Below are 19,321 nucleotides of genomic sequence, written 5' to 3' on the forward strand. Positions count from 1 at the left end.
GTACTGTCATCCAGCAATGTATGACAAATTGTGAACTGAAACAAAACATAGGCCCGAGGGAATGTAGTCAAGTCTATTCCTATGGGAAAGAAAGCAAAGAAGGTTGATCATGGTGCACTAGGAAATGAAAGTGTCCAAACAAACAAACAAATCTGTAATCTCCTCAGAATGTCTCCTGGCCACCCACAGAATGTGTATGACTACTTAAAGTAAGAGGAAAGTAAAGAGACATGGCTACTCTTTTATTCAGTTTTTGGTTTTGTATTGCTTTGCTTTTGTCTTTTCCTTCTTTGGTATTGAACACAGAGCCCAGGGCCATGTCCTTGCTAGGCATAGGCTACCAGGGACCTAAATCTATTTCCTGACATTTGCTCTTTTAACAGAGGTCATTTTATCAGTATTTCACCTTTCATTTTAGTTAACTGGGTTTAATGAGTATTCTTTACTGTTAGAAATATACAATGCTGCATTGAAGCATACACCAGTGGTTCTACATGGATGATAGCCAGCACATGCCTTTGCAGTTAGGTAATAATGTAGAATAATAATGATAAGTAAGGACATTACTTCATTTACTTTTAATCATGCACTATTTATAAATGCTGGACATTTGGTTAATTGGTGATGTCTGTCACTCTTCTCACAGTGTCCTGAGAGTTCTGTTTTCCACATATATGTACAAGTACAGTGGAGTACCATAGAGACAGGAATAAACACCTTAGAAAATATGATACCCTCTTAATGAACTGCTATATCTAGAAGACAAATTGAAGAAAAAAATTGGTACATGTCTATGATTTTTGTGTGTGTGTGTAGCATATATTCCAGTATGAACTGACATGAAGTGGTTCTAGCGGTAGTAGGAAGTTTTACCTTGCTTAGCTTGTCTCACGCACACTAGTGTTTATGTGCTTCAAACTTTTTATTACCTATAAAATGTCTCTGATAACATAAGATGAAAAATAATTTGTTTATAGGCCCAGTTCATGAAACCGTATATGATTTTTGGAGGATGGTGTGGCAAGAGCAGTCTGCCTGTATTGTGATGGTCACTAATTTAGTGGAAGTTGGCCGGGTAAGAGAAAGCTTTATTTATTTATTAATGTATTTATTTATTCATTCATTCATTCATTCATTCATACACTTACATATATGAGTATTCTTGAAAACAGTAATCTGGGTAAGAGAAAACTATATTTACTTATTTATTTGTTTGTTTGTTTATTTACTTACATATATGAGTAAACATATATGAGTAGTCTTGAAAACAATAATCAACTCCGTTGGAGAAGATCATCCAGTAGTTTAAGAATATTTCATCGACAGAACAGATTGATTGAATGCACCTAAATGAACTTTCAATGACTGAGAAATATTTGATTTCTCATTGAACAATAAGATGATCTTTAATTAAAAAATAATAATTTAGGAGAGCTTTATACATGACTGCTCCCCTTTCTTCTCCAGTTCTTTCCCTGCACCTTGTCCCCAAATTCATACTCTTTTCTTTACTTATGATTGCTACATGTTTATACAACCCACAGAGTCCAGGTGTTATTGCTTGTATATGCATATGTGTAGGGCAGGCCACTTGATTGGATTACCTATGAGGAAATGCTTGGAAGAAACTAAGATAAGCTTAAATTCTATACTGAAATATAACTGATCTATTAGAATTAACATTTTTTCAAAGTGCACAGTCTGTTCATTGTGTGACATTTTCTCAGCTGTGTTTGAATCGTGAACTAAATTTATCGTTGTAATGAAGTTGTCTTGACTACTGTGTATGTGTTCAGATAAATCTGTACCTATGCATTCTTCTCATTGCTAGGTGAAATGCTATAAATATTGGCCTGATGATACTGAGGTTTATGGTGACTTCAAAGTTACTTGCATAGAAATGGAACCACTTGCTGAATACGTAGTTAGGACATTCACCTTGGAAAGGGTAAGCATTCTAACGTCTATTGAAAATATGAATATTGAAACTTTCAGAAAATCACCTCAAGGTTTTCTTTGATTACTATGAAATTCACCTACCCATCTATTCATTAATCTACAAATTCATTTGTTTTGTGTTTGTTCGTGATAGAATACCCTTTGGAAACTGAAACAGGAAATATTACTGAAATACAAGAGGAAATGTTTCACAAAATTAAAGGGTTAAGGGGAGGAACGTAGTTTAAATGGCATATGGATCCGGAGAAAGTGAGGCGTGAGGGTATGTCAGGAGAAGGTGTTCCTGGAAGAGATGGGTCACGCTGGAACCCTAAGGCTTACATTTTCTCTTCTGAGATTCATGGATCAGATTTCAGAGATGGGTAACTCAGAGGAAAGGAAAGAGGCAGGATGAATGAATCATAGAACCAGACTGAAACCTGATGCCTATCCCAGTGATTTTAATTTGCCTTAGGCCACTGGAGGCTTTAACGTCCAGGATACATCATTGCTGCTTTGGTTTGATTTCACTGGTTAATTTTCTCTTGATATTTTCATTGTTAAAACACATTCTAATTGCTCTCACTTCTCTCAACTCTCCTTTTTCTTTACTCATAATTTTTGGTCGTGTTGTGACACACTGAATTTAAAGAGGTGAGCTAAAGAAGTGAGAGAGAGTGCACACTCTTAAGGGATGGACGTGGGCACAGAACCATGGACACTACAAAAGTGCATAATAGATAGTAGAACATACAAACATGTAAACACAGGCACACACAAGCCAATGAACATCGGTAACATCAGTTCATAGCATTGATGTAAATGAAAACCACTAGAATCTGTGAAGACAGGCAACTATAAAATGCCTATTGAGAACAGTCAATGAATATAGACATACCATTTTGTATTTTCAAATGAACAAGAAGAATTACAAAGAACAATAATCCTCATTGACTGTGTATGATCACTTAAATATGGAATTTGTAACGATTTTGTTAAAATACTTTAAGCCTCTTCAAATTAGTATAGAAGTTTAACCATGGAATTAAAAAACATTTGGTGCATTCTATTCTTAAGAATGTATTTATAGGTAATACCTAATTTGTATTGTTGAAAAATTCTAAATAACTGTAAACATGATATGCCAGAGAAAAAGTCAAACCATTAGAAACACAGAGAATATCAATAAAACAAAAGCAAGTTATATATTAAGGTGGAAAATAATACCTTTAAAGCCTGGTTTCTTGAAAAGATCAATAAAACACCTAAATCATTAAGGGAAGCACAGTGACAAATCTTCACGAAGTTACTTTTAAAATCATGCATAAATTTTGACCTAGAGACATAGATTTTGATCCAGACACACCAATTGTCTAGCAAATTTTATTTCTCAAAAACTAACTCAAAGAAAAGGCTAGACAGATGGTGTGTGTGTGTGTGTGTGCGTGTGTGTGTGTTTGTGCGTGTGTGTGTGTGTGTGTGTGTGTATCTGTGTCTGTGTGTGTCAGAGGGTGATTGTTAAATTTACCATTGAAATGAAAACATGTTTTTGTAGCTGAGAATTTCTTTTAAACAATGGGTTTGGCCATTCTTTTAACCAGAGAAGACCATTAAAGTCAACAAAATATATTTTCAAAGCTCACATGATGCTGATTACAGAGATAAACAGTTCTCACTCCCCCCTCCCCATCTCTTCTCCTAAACACACAATAAATGATCGATTTCCTTCAGAAATATGAAAGAAGATCTTAAGAGATATGGAATCTAGTCGTGAAGTAAGAAAATATCTGAGCTATTATATTTTTCTAAGACCATGAAGACATTTAAATTAATGGAAGACATGGAGTATAGTAGTGAAGTTACGTGATTTCATTGATTGCTTCTTGCATTTAATGTATTGTACTTAAAGACATTTGTATGGTGCTTTAGTAAAAATAAGGAGACTTCCTGAATAGAAAAATGACCTCTCAATAACTACGGCATGCGTGGAGTGGAAAGGAGACTATTATAATAAATTAATATAGAGGCTCTTGACACCTTATTATTGGTAAAAGTAAGGTGGATAGACATTTGTACTAGCATTTGGTATTTTTGCAAATTTTAGAAAATTTGTAAAAGACGTGTTGTATAACAAATGTTATGCTTTTTATTTTATTTTATTTTATTTTATTTATGTATATGAATATCTTGTTTTCATGCATCCCTGTGAATCACAGACATGCTTAGTGCCCATGGAGACCATAAGAGGCCAGCATGCCCTGGGACTGGAGTTACAGATGGTCAGTGCTATCATGTGGGTGCTGGAAACCAAGCCTAGGTTCTCTAGAAGTAAAGCCAGAGTTCTTAACTGCTGAACTGTTTCTCCAGCCACAGTTTTATAGCTCTTTTTAAAACCAAAATTATTTGTAAGAGAAGCTTTTCTACCAAGAAAACTATGATATTATTTTTTAAGAAAAATTAATAATACTTAAATTACTAAGTAATTCAACACAAAATTCACTTTTTCTTTATTAGCAGTCTACAGAAAATATATGAAAAGGGCTTCCATCATGATAGAACATTCCACATTCTCTTTGATTGTATTTAGCAAAACATGTTTTATCTGGTCATTAGCTTGAATTTTATTATTTAATTAATTAAATAATCCTTGGGATAAATCACATGGCCTTGTCCTGACTAGTCAAGTATTCTACCACTTAACTACTTTCTAAGGTACGCAAGAATTTTTTTAAATAAAAGATTCCTGGGAATCTTACTCCCAGATAGGAAAATTAGTTTTTAAAAGGCAACCTTGCACATGTCACAGTAGTAGAAAGACAGTACAGCCCACGCAACCACTCTGGCAAAGGAGTTAGTATAGAGGATGTGAAAATAGTAAAAAAAAAAAAAAAAAAAAAGTGATTTTTGCCATTTTTGTGATTTTTTGGATGTCTTTTGTGGTGGGAATGTTAAGGTTGTTCATAGAGCCCTTTCCATGTAACGTACTATGCTAGGAATTAATATTGAAAAGAATTAGAACACATAATCCCTAGCTCCTGAGGTTTTGACAGCACTGGTTTCTGTAAGACAGACTCTGAAGATAAACTGCCACTCTTAAATTGATTTATTTAGCTCCTGTTTTTGCTTTTTCTGATTGACGAAGTAAGATTAATATCTTCACCAGTAGCTCACAGTAAAGTTAGGTTGATATAGATTTTTTGTTTGTGCAAATACAGATCACTCAGCATAAATTTTTCAGTGTTATATTTACAGTGCCAAAGCTTCCTCAGATCTAAGGACTTGTTTATGACACTGCAGAGGGCTTGTTGGCACCCTTACAGGGTTCTCTTAAATTAACCCAGTAGGAGAGAGAACGGCAGTGGATGGGTCACTTCCTTCATTGTGCTGTTACTCTAGATCATACTTTGTGAGCCAAATGACTTCACAGAGCTGAGAAAAATCATTTGCTCAGAGAACAGTTTAGCTGCCTGTGTATTTCCACAAACCAATCTAGTGTAGCACTGTGCTGGAAAATCCCTACATACTAGGCTTCAAAACCATTTTCAACATGGATAAGCAGGGTTTTGAAATCTCCACTTGAGAACTCAGTATACTAGGTCAGGAGGGCCTTCCCATTCCCTTCTTATCCACCCCCCATAATTTCATGTGATGTCACTCCTGGTACGAAGCAAGCTGTCAAAGACAAATTAAAATTACCCAGAGATCAAACAAAACTAACTTTTTTTCATGCCAGTTCTCTACCAATAAAGGTTAAGTTCCAAGACTGTATTAGACCAGTATCCTTTTAAAAAAAATCAGTAAATATTAATTTTTTTCAAGTCTACTCAAATCTAGAAGTCATAGTGTATTTAGTGATTTTCTACGGATTGTTTCTAAGGCACTGTTTTTTATCTTTGTACAGAGGGGCTACAACGAAATCCGTGAAGTCAAACAGTTCCACTTCACTGGCTGGCCTGACCACGGTGTTCCATACCACGCCACAGGGCTCCTGTCATTTATCCGGAGAGTCAAGCTGTCAAACCCTCCCAGCGCTGGGCCCATTGTCGTACACTGCAGGTGAGCAATGCTCCCACCTTTAAATGAGCATCCAAACAGGGCTGAAAAGTGCAAAAGCTAAAGGTTGCTCACAAGGTTTGTACTTGCTGTACTACAGATAATGTAGAACAGAAAGAAAAGTTGGCTGTGTGTAGTATGTAAGCTAAGAACTTCCAGAGGCCCCACGTGTATGTTACCTGCGAGTACAAGCCTAGAAGTGCCTTTGAGTGGCAATATATGTGTCAAGAGATTTTATCATTTTTGAAAAGCCCATACTGTATAGAATAGTAAGTTAAAAATAGAGGTTTGTTTATTTTTTAAATTCTTTTTCTTTTTTTTTTTTGCCAATCTACTTAGTCTTCACTGGAATCCCAGCTTTTAAAGGTAAATTTGAGATGTATGCCGTTACTAAATGGCCTAAATTGCAAGAATTGGGGCTATAAAACAGGTGCATAACTTTTTCTTTTTCACATTAGCCATCAGCGGACCTTAAAAACCACATTGGTATGAGTCTGCAAATATATGCTAAAACTTGAATATTAAATCCAGATTTCTTCCGATTAGAAACTTATGTAGAAAAAAAAAGCAACCTGAGACACTAAAAGCGAACAGCAAGGCTCATTTTGAAATAGGGGCAGAAAAACCAGTACAGCTTCTGAAAAGCTGTTCTGAAGTACACACACCAGTCTCAGATAGCATTTCTTTTAAGCTATTTCATACATAGAACTTCAGCATCTTTCTTTGTTTTTGTAAAATCCAACTCATTCAGAATTTCAATGACCTTTTATTAAAAAAATAAAAGATGAAGAAACAAAGGTAAGAGAGGCATCCCATAATGATCAGACACTGGACACATCTTAAAGGGGGGAAAAATGTCATTTCAGTCCTCCAGAGATCTGATGTACTCTCCTCAATTACGGACCTGTCACAGACACTGGGAACAGTGATTGAGAAGAAGGTATAAGAGAAAGAAATAGCAACACAGAACATTATAACATTCTAAGAGACTAGCAATTGTAAGACAGGTGACTGTCCTTGCAGAGGAAAGAAATAATGCCATTAGCCCAAGTAACTGTTTAGAAAATGAGATAAGTACATGTTTAATGCAGAGACTTCTTGATTCATCAGGGGTTTATGTTTTCTTGGGAATTGCTTGCTTCATGGATGCTCTGGAATTCTCCTATCCCCAGAAACAGAAGAGCCCTTTTCCTACCCACGTGGTCATCTCTGCAGGAACAGAGAAGAAGAAACTGGCTAGGCACTGAATCCCTCACCTCTCTCCCTTGCCTATCACCACCTCACAATTGTCTATGAAACTGCAGAGATTTTCCGAAAGCTAAAATAATCAAAGCATGTTATTATTCTGCTTTATAAACGAAATAAAATAGTGGCTATCAGGCTAAAGACTTGGCTCTGTAGTTAAGAGCACTGGCTGCTCTTTTAGAGGACTCTGGTTCAATGCTCAGAACCCACATGGCACCTCACAACTGTCTACAACTCCAGTCTCAGGAGTCCAGTGCCCTCTTCTGATTTCCTAGGGCACCAGGCACATACATGGTAAACATATATACATACAGTCCAAGCATTCATTCAGGTGAAAATACTAAAGTAAGTATGTAGAATACAATTTTTAAATGAGCGGCTATCACTGTGACATAAGCGGTCATACATACTCCGTATTTCACAGTGCACTCTGCTTTCCCTTCAGAGGGAGCAAATATTCTTTGTTTTTTGAGGAGAGCAGAGGAGGCTCTTCTTTTCTGGTAGTATGATTCTCTTAACCATCCATCTCCTTTGGCACTTCCGGTGAACTATGGCTCCTCCGATGTCTCATGGAAAGACTTGATTCCACCACTGTTTGAATCCCATGAGTGTGAAATTATAAAATATTATGAAATTATAACATTTAAATTCACATGACGCAAAGTCCATGTGATAAAGGTGTGGAACTTGAACCATATGTAGACATTATGTTCAATGTGGAAATAAATTGCAACGTTTGTTCCAATCTAAGTACACGCAAAGCCAGACACAATATATGAAGCTATTTGTGCTTCAGTATGTTTTCCTGTAGCATATAAGTTATGTGTTTACATTTCATTACATTGTATTGATGATGACTCAAAATACAATAGAGCCTCAAGCTTCTAATGACAAACGTGCTGTCATGCTTCTTTCTATCCCTCAGTGCTGGTGCTGGGCGCACAGGCTGTTACATTGTCATCGACATCATGCTGGACATGGCTGAGAGAGAGGGTGTGGTTGACATCTACAACTGTGTGAAAGCTTTACGGTCTCGCCGCATCAATATGGTCCAGACAGAGGTACGCTGATTTGCCTTAATCAAGTTTTTCTTGTTTTGTTTTTACTTTTGTCTCTACCATATACCAAATAAGACATATTTTTAATATATGATCAACCTTAACTCATTAAATCATATAGGGAAACTTTGGTATCTTAAGTTGATGGTTCCATTTCAGTATATTCTCTGTCTTCCCTAAATTAAACTTTATTAAACTAATTTGAAATTGTCTCTTTCCTTTTGATAGGAGCAGTACATTTTTATTCATGATGCCATTTTAGAAGCCTGCTTATGTGGAGAAACTGCCATCCCTGTGTGTGAATTTAAAGCTGCATATTTTGATATGATTCGAATAGACTCGCAGACTAACTCCTCTCATCTCAAAGATGAATTTCAGGTGCTGTTTCTAAAGTTTCTATGAAAGCCTTTCCAATTTGTCCTGGGCACTAATAACTCTTAAAAAAAGTCTTCCCAGTCAAATATGTAACCTTCTTCTGCCACTATAACATAACATTTTTGTCTTTCATTATGTACATTACTGATTCATTTTTTATTAATGCATTGATATCTGCTATATCCTGAAGGGCAAAATGAGTTCATACTCTGAAAAAAAATATGAAAAAAAGATATTATGGCAGTCAAATCTGGTTATGGTTTGTGTGTTTATAACTTCTCTTTTCCCAAATAGAGCCTCACCTTTTTGACCTTCACTGGCATGTTCAATGTGTAATCAGCATCATAATAATAATATCTGGGATTCGTACTAAACATTGTGTTAGCTCCAATGTGCTCACTGCCTTTATACATCTGTCAGTATGGAAGAAAATGAGTTCACACGTAGCTCTGGGAAATTGCCATTTAGATTCTTGATGTAGTATTCTAACATGACAAAATGTAATTGCAAATGGTAGCTTCCCCTTTGAAAGTCATCATTACCTCCTGGATCACCATGCATTTTCTTTGACTGGGCAGGGCATTTTATGGGTAGCTGTATTGTTTTGCTATTCCTCCCTTTTGAGGAGAGACATGTGAATAAAATGTGTCTGCTGACTGCCTCATTTCACAAGCTTCATTAGTTTAACTAAAGAGTCTATCAGCCTGTCACAGAGGCAACTGCCTTTGCCTTCACTCACCCAATCCTTCACCTTCCACTTGGCTTCCCAAACACTTGATGGATTTATGTTATGGGATTAAATGGGCCACTGTCTTCTAACCTGAGTTCCCTTTTGTCTTTAGACTCTGAATTCGGTCACCCCTCGACTACAAGCTGAAGACTGCAGCATAGCATGCCTGCCAAGGAACCATGACAAGAACCGTTTCATGGACATGCTCCCACCTGACAGATGTCTGCCTTTTTTAATTACAGTTGATGGGGAGAGCAGTAACTACATCAATGCTGCTCTTATGGATGTAAGAGACTGACTCTTTGTTAGAGAAAAATGCCCTTAAAATCTACAGAGCTCAACTGAAAACTGGCTACATTTTTTTTTAATTTGGAATTATGAAATGGACTAGAATGGAGAATTTAAAACTGTCAGTGAAATACAAATTGTTTGGAAAAGGATATTAGGCTGTACCTCCTGAGATTCTTAGCAACTATGACATATATAGGTTTATTGCAGATTTGAAGTTCAATAATTATAGCATCCACCTAGAAAAAAAATCACAAGTTATATATTTCACCTTAATTATTTTAAGATTTAATTGAATTTTATCTAAATTTATTTTAGAAGAATTGACATCTTATTTTTTTTCTTTAACAGTAGGAACACATTTTAAAATCACAGAATGCCATATCCTGCCCCAATTGTGGATTTTTTTAAATTTGGAAATAGTTATCTGTAATGCTCAGTGTTCAGTAATTTAAAGATAACTAGTTTTATTTAGTATTAGCTGAGACTATTTAGAAATAAGGGGGGAAGACATGAGCAATATCATATTAACAAGGCAACCATCAAGAAAGAACTATTTGGACCTGCCCCCATTGCTCATCGCCTGCAGTTTCTCCAACATTCATCCCATGTGACAGTTGCCCATAAACAGAACAACAGGGAAGGATTTCAAATACTCTCATCAGCCATCTTGCTCTGGTTCTCTCAGGAAGAAGCCAGAAAGCTATCAGGATTCAGAATCCTTTAAGACAATGTATTGCTTTCATTCCTGCTTCATTTTCACCTATGAAAGTCTAGCAAGGAAAATATAGGAGTCTTTTTTCTCTTGACTATTATGATGTTTTCTAAGTTGCTACCTCTATTAAAAACAAACAAACAAACACAAAACATAGTCTCATGTAACCCGTGAGAACTTTAATGTTCTGTGTAGTGGAGGATGGACTCAAACTCCTGATCTTCCAACCTCCACCTCTTCAGTGCTTAGTACACTAGGCATATGGCACCATACCCAAGTACTTACTGGGTTTTCTAAAATTAATGTCAGTAAATGTGTAGCCTAATAAACATGTGAAGCATCCTACAGTCTCCTGCAAAGATAAACTTACACATTTTCTTTGCTTTCTTTTGTGCTGTAGAGCCTAATAATCTAAAAGCAGGCTCTACCTGAAACTAACCCCATCTTTGATGTACCCTGAGACTTGCCAGTATAACTTTAATTTGTCACACACGCACTCACACACAAACGTATATATTTGTATTTTAGTATAGCTCATGACTGACAGATTGCCCAGGCCAGATAAACATTGCTTTAACAACCACAGAAAGTAGATTAACTGATAGAGAACATGTTTATGACACTCACAAAAAAACTGTATGATTCTGAGGTACCTGTAATTTTTTTTTTATTGGAGAAGAGATGAATCTTATAACTTTATTTATACACCTGTAGAAATGGAATACATATGGACAAAGCAGGGATACTTTGCTGGTTTTTCTTGCAGCCTTTCAGAGACTCATTACCTTTGGGAAATTGAAACTATCCAACAGGTACCTCATGGAGGGTCATCACCTCAGGATAGTCATCCATCTCTTCCTTTTTCTGTGTCCTATATTAACATTTGTCAGTGAAATAAAACTAGGAGGGACTCAAATACTTTAACAACATCAAACTCTATGTCATTTACTGGTTCTATTGCATCCTGGAACCAGTATGTCCTGTGGCTGAGGCAACACTCTGGTTCCATACCTATGCAATATTACTACCACTACTTGCTCTTACAACAGCATACACTGAATCTGTTTGTACAACTGACTGTGTATTTTATTCATCCTTTAAGACTTTTATAAATAATCACAATGAACATATAATCATGTCTACCTCCCTTTCCCTTCCTGACTATGCATTTTATGTTCTCATATTTCTCAAGTATCGTATTTTTCCACAGAGCTATAGGCAACCAGCCGCGTTCATCGTCACACAATACCCATTGCCAAACACTGTGAAAGACTTCTGGAGATTAGTGTACGACTATGGCTGTACCTCCATTGTGATGTTAAATGAAGTGGATTTGTCCCAGGTTGGTGGACATTGATTGATTTTGTGCTTTTGGATACATCTTAGCAGAATAGTAATAAAATATCATTTTCTACTTTATAAGGACTTTAATCACCCTTATCTTTCCTTTTGACACGCATCTAGGGCTGCCCACAGTACTGGCCAGAGGAAGGGGTGCTGCGATATGGTCCCATCCAAGTGGAATGCATGTCCTGTTCAATGGACTGTGATGTGATCAATCGGATTTTTAGGATATGTAACCTAACAAGAGTAAGTCTTTGTTGAGTTCATTTTAAGGCAGCTGATGCAGAGCAAGTAGGGACGTAATTGTATTCAAACAACAGGAAAAGAAGAACTCATAAGCACCCCACAACCCGCACCAGAGCCACTGATCACCTTAGGTCTTAGTTCCAGGACAAGATGGAGTCCAGACATGGGAAATTTGAAATGCTGAAAGTTAGGTTTTCCTGTCAGTGACTGTAGTCGCATGTCCCATTCGGAAATCTAGAGTCAGGCAGTTTCTCAGTCATCCCTGATAGTCTGGGCCTGGCCCCACAGCACATGTGGACTTAGGACAAGGATGAAGCACACCTTGTTAGTATTGACATCCAGTCCAGAAAAGACTTACCCATGTAAAGTAAGAATAATCATGATGACAACAGAGAGGGACAGGATGCAACATGCCAGCATCAAAGGAGACTTCCTTGTCATTGTTTCAGGACCTGCCTGTGTGCAATGGGAAACCCGAGTTTGGGACAGAAGCCAGCCACAACTAATGCTGATTCTCTCTCACTCCCAGACCCCATCTACATATTCTGACTTCCACCTCACTAAACACTGCAGCGTCTGGCTCTGCCCAGCTCTAAAGGAGGAATTGCTGTTGCTAACTCTTGCCTTTTGCCAGCAGCTGAGTGACAATTGTGTCCCACAGGGGTTTTTTTTCTTTTCCTGACAAGTCACGTGCTTGGTGTGATAGAATCTCTGACAGTCTTTTCTTTAAAACCAACTGACAAAAAAACTACTAAAACTATTTAGCTTATGTAACCAGATAGTAAGCAGAACTAAAAGAAAATAGTAACCTTCTCGAAACAGCACTTTTAAAGGAGGCAATTGCCCTGTTTTTAAAGACATCAGTTATCTTTATGCCTATTATTTTAAGTATGTGGTCAGAACTGTGATGTTTCTTACATTAAAAGAACTATCTGTATATCTTGTTAATTAGGCTATATGTACATAAGTAAGAACAGGATAAACTCATAACTGATCCCATCATTCATTTCAGTGGAGGAAAAAAAGAATGAATTCAGTCATAATATTCAGGCATATCTTAGACTATAACTTAAATGGAATCTCATTATGCTTGCACTTCTGTTCTAATGTAGTTCTATTAATATTTTAACTAAGCAACTGTAGCTGCTCAACTGTAGAAGCAAAGCTCATCTGTGAGTTGAACTCTTTCTATGGGAATGTATTCAGATGTGAAATCTGCATTGCTTTATTTTTTACATGATATTTTTATATATACTGTTTGGTTATGTCCCTGCATATATTGTGTTCTGGTGCTTATTAATCCATTCTCTGTCTCATTATTTAGTGTCATTCGCTGCATTGTGAGTTTAGTATATAAATGGGGTATTAGAGGAGATGGGGATCTATGTCCTACCAAAAGGTGCAGAGCCTTTCCATGGGAGACTTAAGATCCAATACCTTGTGATCATTCACTCAATGTACTGCATGGTCTTCCCTATATTTTCTCTTCAGGGTTCTAGGTTTCAATGTCTTTCAGTAGCAGTGCTATTCTGAAAGTATCATGCAAAGTTTTTGTAATACACAGTTTAAGGAGAAATGAGGAGATTCCTTAGCTCTAAGGAATCCATACCTTATCAGTGAAGACTAGCATCATACAAGAATCTTTACAAGTATCTATTTACTGACGTGATGTACACGTGTCAGAAGAGAAGCACAGAATACAAATTGTTTGACTGGATGATCAGACATAAGTGACCAAAAAAAGACTTCTGTAAAATAAGAGTATTCAAGCAAAAATTTGAAGAATTCGTAGGTATATTTAAGTGTGATATAGCTAGAGACAGAGATTTCCAAGAACACTGAGGTTATATGATATCACAGAACACTCTCCAGGTAAAACTGGGGTCAAATTAGCTATTCTACTTGATAGTGAAAAGGACACAATAATAAGAAGTTCTCCAAACAAACTGGAAATTCTCATTAAAGTTCCCAAGGCAAGAAGAAAAGAGGTAAATGAGCTACAGGGAGCCCAGTGTCTCTGACCTCAGTGGTGTGTCAGAGGGGAGAAGAAGGGTGACGGTGGAAGCGAACCAGGTCTTGAAAGAGGTTTTGGGTCATGGTAGACTAAGAGCATTAAGAAGCCATTAGGTCTAAGAATGAGAAGATCACTTTTGAACTTCAGCAAAATCAAGATGCCTGTATAAGAATAGATAGGAGGGAGGGTGGACCAACCTACTTCACAATTGTGTCCAGGTATTTGTCTCCAAGGTGACTTTAGAGCCTAGCAAGTTGACAATCAATATCACAGGCAGATAAAAAGGACAAGTTGTGGGTTCTTGTTCTCATACCTTGGCATGTTTCTAAAAAGGCACTTGAATTACTAGACTTACTCCAGCATAAATTCCTTTTGTATTATAAAAAGTGCATGTCATTTACCATTCATTATATCCTGATATCCATAAAATGCTGGTTTTCTCTACAGCCACAGGAAGGCTATCTGATGGTACAACAGTTCCAGTACCTAGGCTGGGCTTCTCATCGAGAAGTGCCTGGCTCCAAACGCTCGTTTTTGAAACTGATACTGCAGGTGGAAAAATGGCAGGAGGAATGTGAAGAAGGGGAAGGCCGGACGATCATCCACTGCCTGTGAGTAGGGCAGGGCAGGGCAGCATGGTCTTGCCATGCATAGAACCTCAGAGCTCATTTCCTGGCTAGCCTTTGCGTTGTGTATGTTTAAAAGATGCTCCTCAAAGCCTAGCAGACAGACCTACCACAGATCTCATTTCAAAATAGAACTCTAGTCTCATGAATGAATACTTTATTACTTAGTTTGTCTTTTATTTTCTTACTATTAAATATAATACACTTGATGTGGCTGAAGAGATGGCTCAGCAGTTAAGAGCACTGGCTACGGTTCCGAAAGATCTGGGTTTGATACTCAGGACCCAACTAATGGCTCATAACGCTCTCTGACTCTAATTCCAGGAGATCTGATGCACTGGGTACACAGACAACATGCAGGCAAAACACGCAATAAAATATAAAATAAAAATTATGCAGCTGTTTTATGCTTAGTACCTGTCTGGACAACTTCTGTTTCATGCAAATGGCTAAGATCCCAACATGTCCACATCACAACAAATTCTGCCTGTCACATATTCCAGCGCATAAGCTCCTGAGCTAACTTTATCCGCTAGCCTCTTCCTCTCTGCCCTTCACACACAAATGTAAAGGAGAATCCAAAGAAATGGAAGAGATTTTAAAGATAAGTTTCCTTTCCCAGGAGAACCTGTGACGTGTGATTTCCCCCAAAGGTGCTAAGCATCTCTTTGCTTTCAGGAATGGAGGTGGACGCAGTGGTATGTTCTGTGCAATAGGCATTGTTGTGGAGATGGTGAAACGGCAAAATGTGGTGGATGTTTTCCATGCAGTAAAGACCCTGAGGAACAGCAAGCCAAACATGGTGGAAGCCCCGGTGAGCCACAGAATCTTGGGAGGGGTCTCAGTGACTACTTAGTCATGTACTTACTTACTGGTTGGGCTTCACATACAGAGAGGAAATCAGTCAGATGCTCAAGTGAATCTTGCTGGGACTTTGTGATTAACAGGTAGAGTATAGCGAGTCTAGTTATTCTGCCCATTTAAATGCATTCCTTATCACATGACCTGTTGGGTAAAGAAAATGCTCACATTTAATTTGAGAAATGTGTAGGGTTTCTCCTACTTATTATCAGTGAATTTGTGCTTTGGCAAACTTTTGTAAATAGTTCTCAGAAAATAAATCTCACTAAAGTGTAGTCTCTTTTCTGCTTGTTGAAGCCCATTGAGTTAATTCACAGTATGCTTGCTCATAGGTCACCTGAGAATCTTAAGCAGCTCTTTTCTGTTTATTCACTTACTTTGTTTTATTTAACTTATTTTGATGCATGTGTTGCTAGGTACAGAACCTAGGACCTCAAGCATGCTAGGCCAGGTATTGCACCACTGACCGGTATGCACAGACCTGACACCCAGGGTTTTTGAAAGTGACTGAAGTTTATTGCAGCCATTGTCTAGAACCCACACTATCTAATCTGAATGGAAATTGTCAGTCTGTCCTTGCTATCAATTTTCAGCTTTTATCAACCTTACAGTATATTGCATATAATGTGACACGAGTTCTCCTAAGCTCACAAAGCCTCTAAAGTAGGGACTGATGGGGATTGTGTACCAAGTAAGAAAGACAGTTACTGCCTCTGCTACAGGCTTTAGTTGGGGAGAGGTACAAAGAGATCAAGGGAAGGAAGAGCAGCTCCCGCACTCATAGAAAAAAAGGGAGAAAGGCCAGAGCATCATTGTTGCTTATCAAGATGATGATGATGATGATGATGATGATGGAGAGAGAGAGAGAGAGAGAGAGAGAGAGAGAGCAATTCAGTAAGCTCTTAGTGTGTTTTCACCACTTCCTGCTTGAGGTGTTCACACAGGAAGTGCATTGTTTCCTGAGACAAACATCTAAAGACTTCAGTTTACACTGTTTCACTCTGGCAAGTAGCAGCTAACTTCTTCCTTTCTCAAGTGCTCTTAGGGGGTTCCAACTGGGACCAGACAATGCCACCCTCTCTGGGATGCTGGCAGTTGAGAGAGACAAAGAGTAGAGATTTGAGAATTTTTACAAACAGAATGGACAGGAGGTAGTTATGACTCTGGTTTCAAGATGAATAACCTGTGTATTCTCTACCTGAAACATTTCAAGCCACTTGGAGACTACTCCTGCCTTCAGAAGTAGCATTTGTCTTTGATATACTACCTTTTCTTTGACTTCTAAGTCTACAGTTGAACATTTGTTCTAGAACCTTCCAGTGAGTTGTTTTCCTTTTTATTCATGTCCCACATATCTTGACAGAATTGACAGAATGCACTACTTAATCAAGTTTATGATTAATAAAGTTTACTATGGTTTGGACTGAGTTTGGTAGGGAAATGTAGATTTAAACAAAATTGAGGGGCGCTGACTGGCTGTAAGCAATTTTTGGTTTGTTGAATGCACTTCCCCAGGGAGCTAATGGAGACCATATCTACTTCAGTACGCAGGGTGAAAAGCAATACTCACCTCTTAGAAACTCATGTTGCCTGTGCTTATTGTCAGAGACCCTGGATATTTTTAATATTCATTTTAAGATTTTAAGTTCTGCTCTTGTTCACCCTGCCTGGATTTTACCTACTTGGACTGGATTAGGAGCTTTACAATGAATTCCATAAGTCATCATTTATAACAGTGTCTGGACTTTGTAAATGTCTTGATAGTGGACAAAGTAAGAGGCTATACTCAAAAGAAGTATAATTTTTAACTCAGATGTTGTATTATCAAGCAGGTTGTCTTAATTAAGAAGAGGTGTCAGAAATACATTTAGGTATAAATAAGTTTGAGGGCTTTTTTAATTCTTAAATATTCTTTTTAAATTGGTTGAAATGTTACTCTAATAGAATATGAACTATGGAAAATGAAGAACATGAAATTGCAAAAGCTAGTATATGGTGGATCTCTCTCTCTCTCTCTCTCTCTCTCTCTCTCTCTCTCTCTCTCTCTCTCTCCCCTTTCCTCCTTCCCTCTTTCCCTCCCTCCTTCCCTTCCCCCCCTCTCTCCCTTCCTCTCTCTTATCTAAAGAGATCATTTGGAATATGGTGGAAAGCACAGGTACACCCCAGCAGCAGTACAAAACAGAAAGATGTCTAAATAATCCATATGGTAGATTTTTTGTGTGATATAAAAAGACTCAGAATATGTAACATACAAAATGTAAAACAGAAAGTCATCTTGAGAACTCTGAGATTTTATTTATTTTGAGATGGTTATTATTTCAATCATGTACTAAAAATGTCAGAACTTAACAAAGGTGATCGTTAACAATTGCTTCTAAAGACAGCTTTTTTTTCCTGGTTCTTTGCCCCCCTCCCCCACCCCAAGACAGGGTTTCTTTGTGGAGCTCTGGCTGTTCTGTAACTCTGTAGTACAGGCTTGCCTCAAACTCAGAGACTTGCCTGCCTCTGTCTGCCTCCTGACTGCTGGGGTTAAAGGTGTGCCCCACCACACCTTGGTTCTTTATCTTTTTCTAAGCTGGGAAACATTCTTAACTATTTTAATCACATGAAAATCCTGGGCATTGAGGCAGAGGCAGGAGGATTTCTGAGCTCGAGGCAAGCCTGGTCTACAGAGTGAGTTCCAGGACAGCCAGGACTATACAGAGAAACCCTGTCTCGAAAACAAAACAAAACGAAACAACAAAATCCTGGGCACTACCTTAGGTGATAAGAGTTGCAGGGCAAAGATAAAGCATCTTTTTACTTTTCATACTTTTTCAAAGATAAAGCATACTTTTTCTTAAGAAGGGATCATTAGATTCCAGTATAAAATATACATGGCCAGATGTTCCTGTTATATATAAAATAAGTAATTTGTGACTCTTAAATAATCTAAATTGGGTGTCAAGAACTCGCACAGATGCTATTGTTTACTATTAGCCTTTTGCTGACTCCTTCCATCCCTTCTGTTCTGACTTGCTACAGGAGCAGTATCGTTTCTGCTATGACGTGGCTTTGGAGTACCTGGAGTCCTCGTAGTTCGCTGAGACTGTTTCAGAGCATCCAAGCAGAAATCCGTTCATCTGTTGAGCCAGCAGCTGTTGTACCTGTTACACCTGCACAGAGAGATTTTAATGTGGGGGGTGGGAGGCTTTTACATTGGAGAGGCAAACGTATTTTTCTTATAAAGTTGTGTATCTTAATAAAAAGGACTTGATCAGTTTCTGTTACTGTATGGGAGCATCCACATTTCGTACCACCCAAATTATCTTTAACCAGACACAGATTCCAATGAGAAGTGATCCACGTCTGTCCAGTGACCACGCAGCCTTTTCTCTGCTACACTCTGTAGAGCAGCTACCACACATTGCATGCACTTTGTAAGTGGCATTTCCCTCTCTTTTTGAAATAAAAGCTGTGGGACCTTAGGAGTGGGAAAGGAACCAAGCTGTACAAAGTCATAGTAAATTTCACTTTTATATGTTCCAAGTGTAGCAGAGTTCTATATAAATGTGTGTATATATATATATATATGTATATATATATATATATATATATATACACTTAACTGGCTTATTTTCTTTTAATGTGCAATGGTGGCTCATTTAAAGTTCTTTTTAGAAAATAACATAAGCCAAAGACTCTAGTGTACATATGTTTATATGGAAGAAGCACATTATATTTATTGGTTATACATTACTTTTTTGATGGCTAAAATACTCTCACCACACAATCATTTCTCTCTCTCTCTTTTTTTTTTTTGTTTGTTTCAAAGAGTTTTCTTTAGCT

At 37.6% G+C, this 19,321-nt stretch overlaps 1 protein-coding gene across 4 annotated transcripts in view; it reads left to right on the forward strand.

The window, feature by feature from the left end:
- The window catches only part of Ptprk (protein tyrosine phosphatase receptor type K), a 499,167-nt gene extending 480,400 nt beyond the window's left edge, over positions 1-18,767 (forward strand). For all 4 annotated transcript variants that reach the window (XM_028766407.1, XM_028766405.1, XM_028766409.1 and 1 more), the window contains 11 exons: positions 978-1,075; positions 1,832-1,948; positions 5,840-5,994; positions 8,162-8,297; positions 8,523-8,672; positions 9,512-9,685; positions 11,613-11,744; positions 11,867-11,992; positions 14,454-14,617; positions 15,311-15,446; positions 18,518-18,767. In XM_028766407.1, coding sequence (XP_028622240.1) covers positions 978-1,075; positions 1,832-1,948; positions 5,840-5,994; positions 8,162-8,297; positions 8,523-8,672; positions 9,512-9,685; positions 11,613-11,744; positions 11,867-11,992; positions 14,454-14,617; positions 15,311-15,446; positions 18,518-18,571 — 1,442 coding nt within the window. In that variant the 3' untranslated portion in view covers positions 18,572-18,767. The remainder of the gene's footprint in view (positions 1-977; positions 1,076-1,831; positions 1,949-5,839; positions 5,995-8,161; positions 8,298-8,522; positions 8,673-9,511; positions 9,686-11,612; positions 11,745-11,866; positions 11,993-14,453; positions 14,618-15,310; positions 15,447-18,517) is intronic.
- The last annotated feature ends 554 nt before the right edge of the window (positions 18,768-19,321 follow it).

Source organism: Grammomys surdaster, unplaced genomic scaffold, assembly GCF_004785775.1.
Source record: "Grammomys surdaster isolate TR1022 unplaced genomic scaffold, NIH_TR_1.0 168, whole genome shotgun sequence".
In the NCBI taxonomy this organism is placed as follows: Eukaryota; Metazoa; Chordata; class Mammalia; order Rodentia; family Muridae; genus Grammomys; species Grammomys surdaster.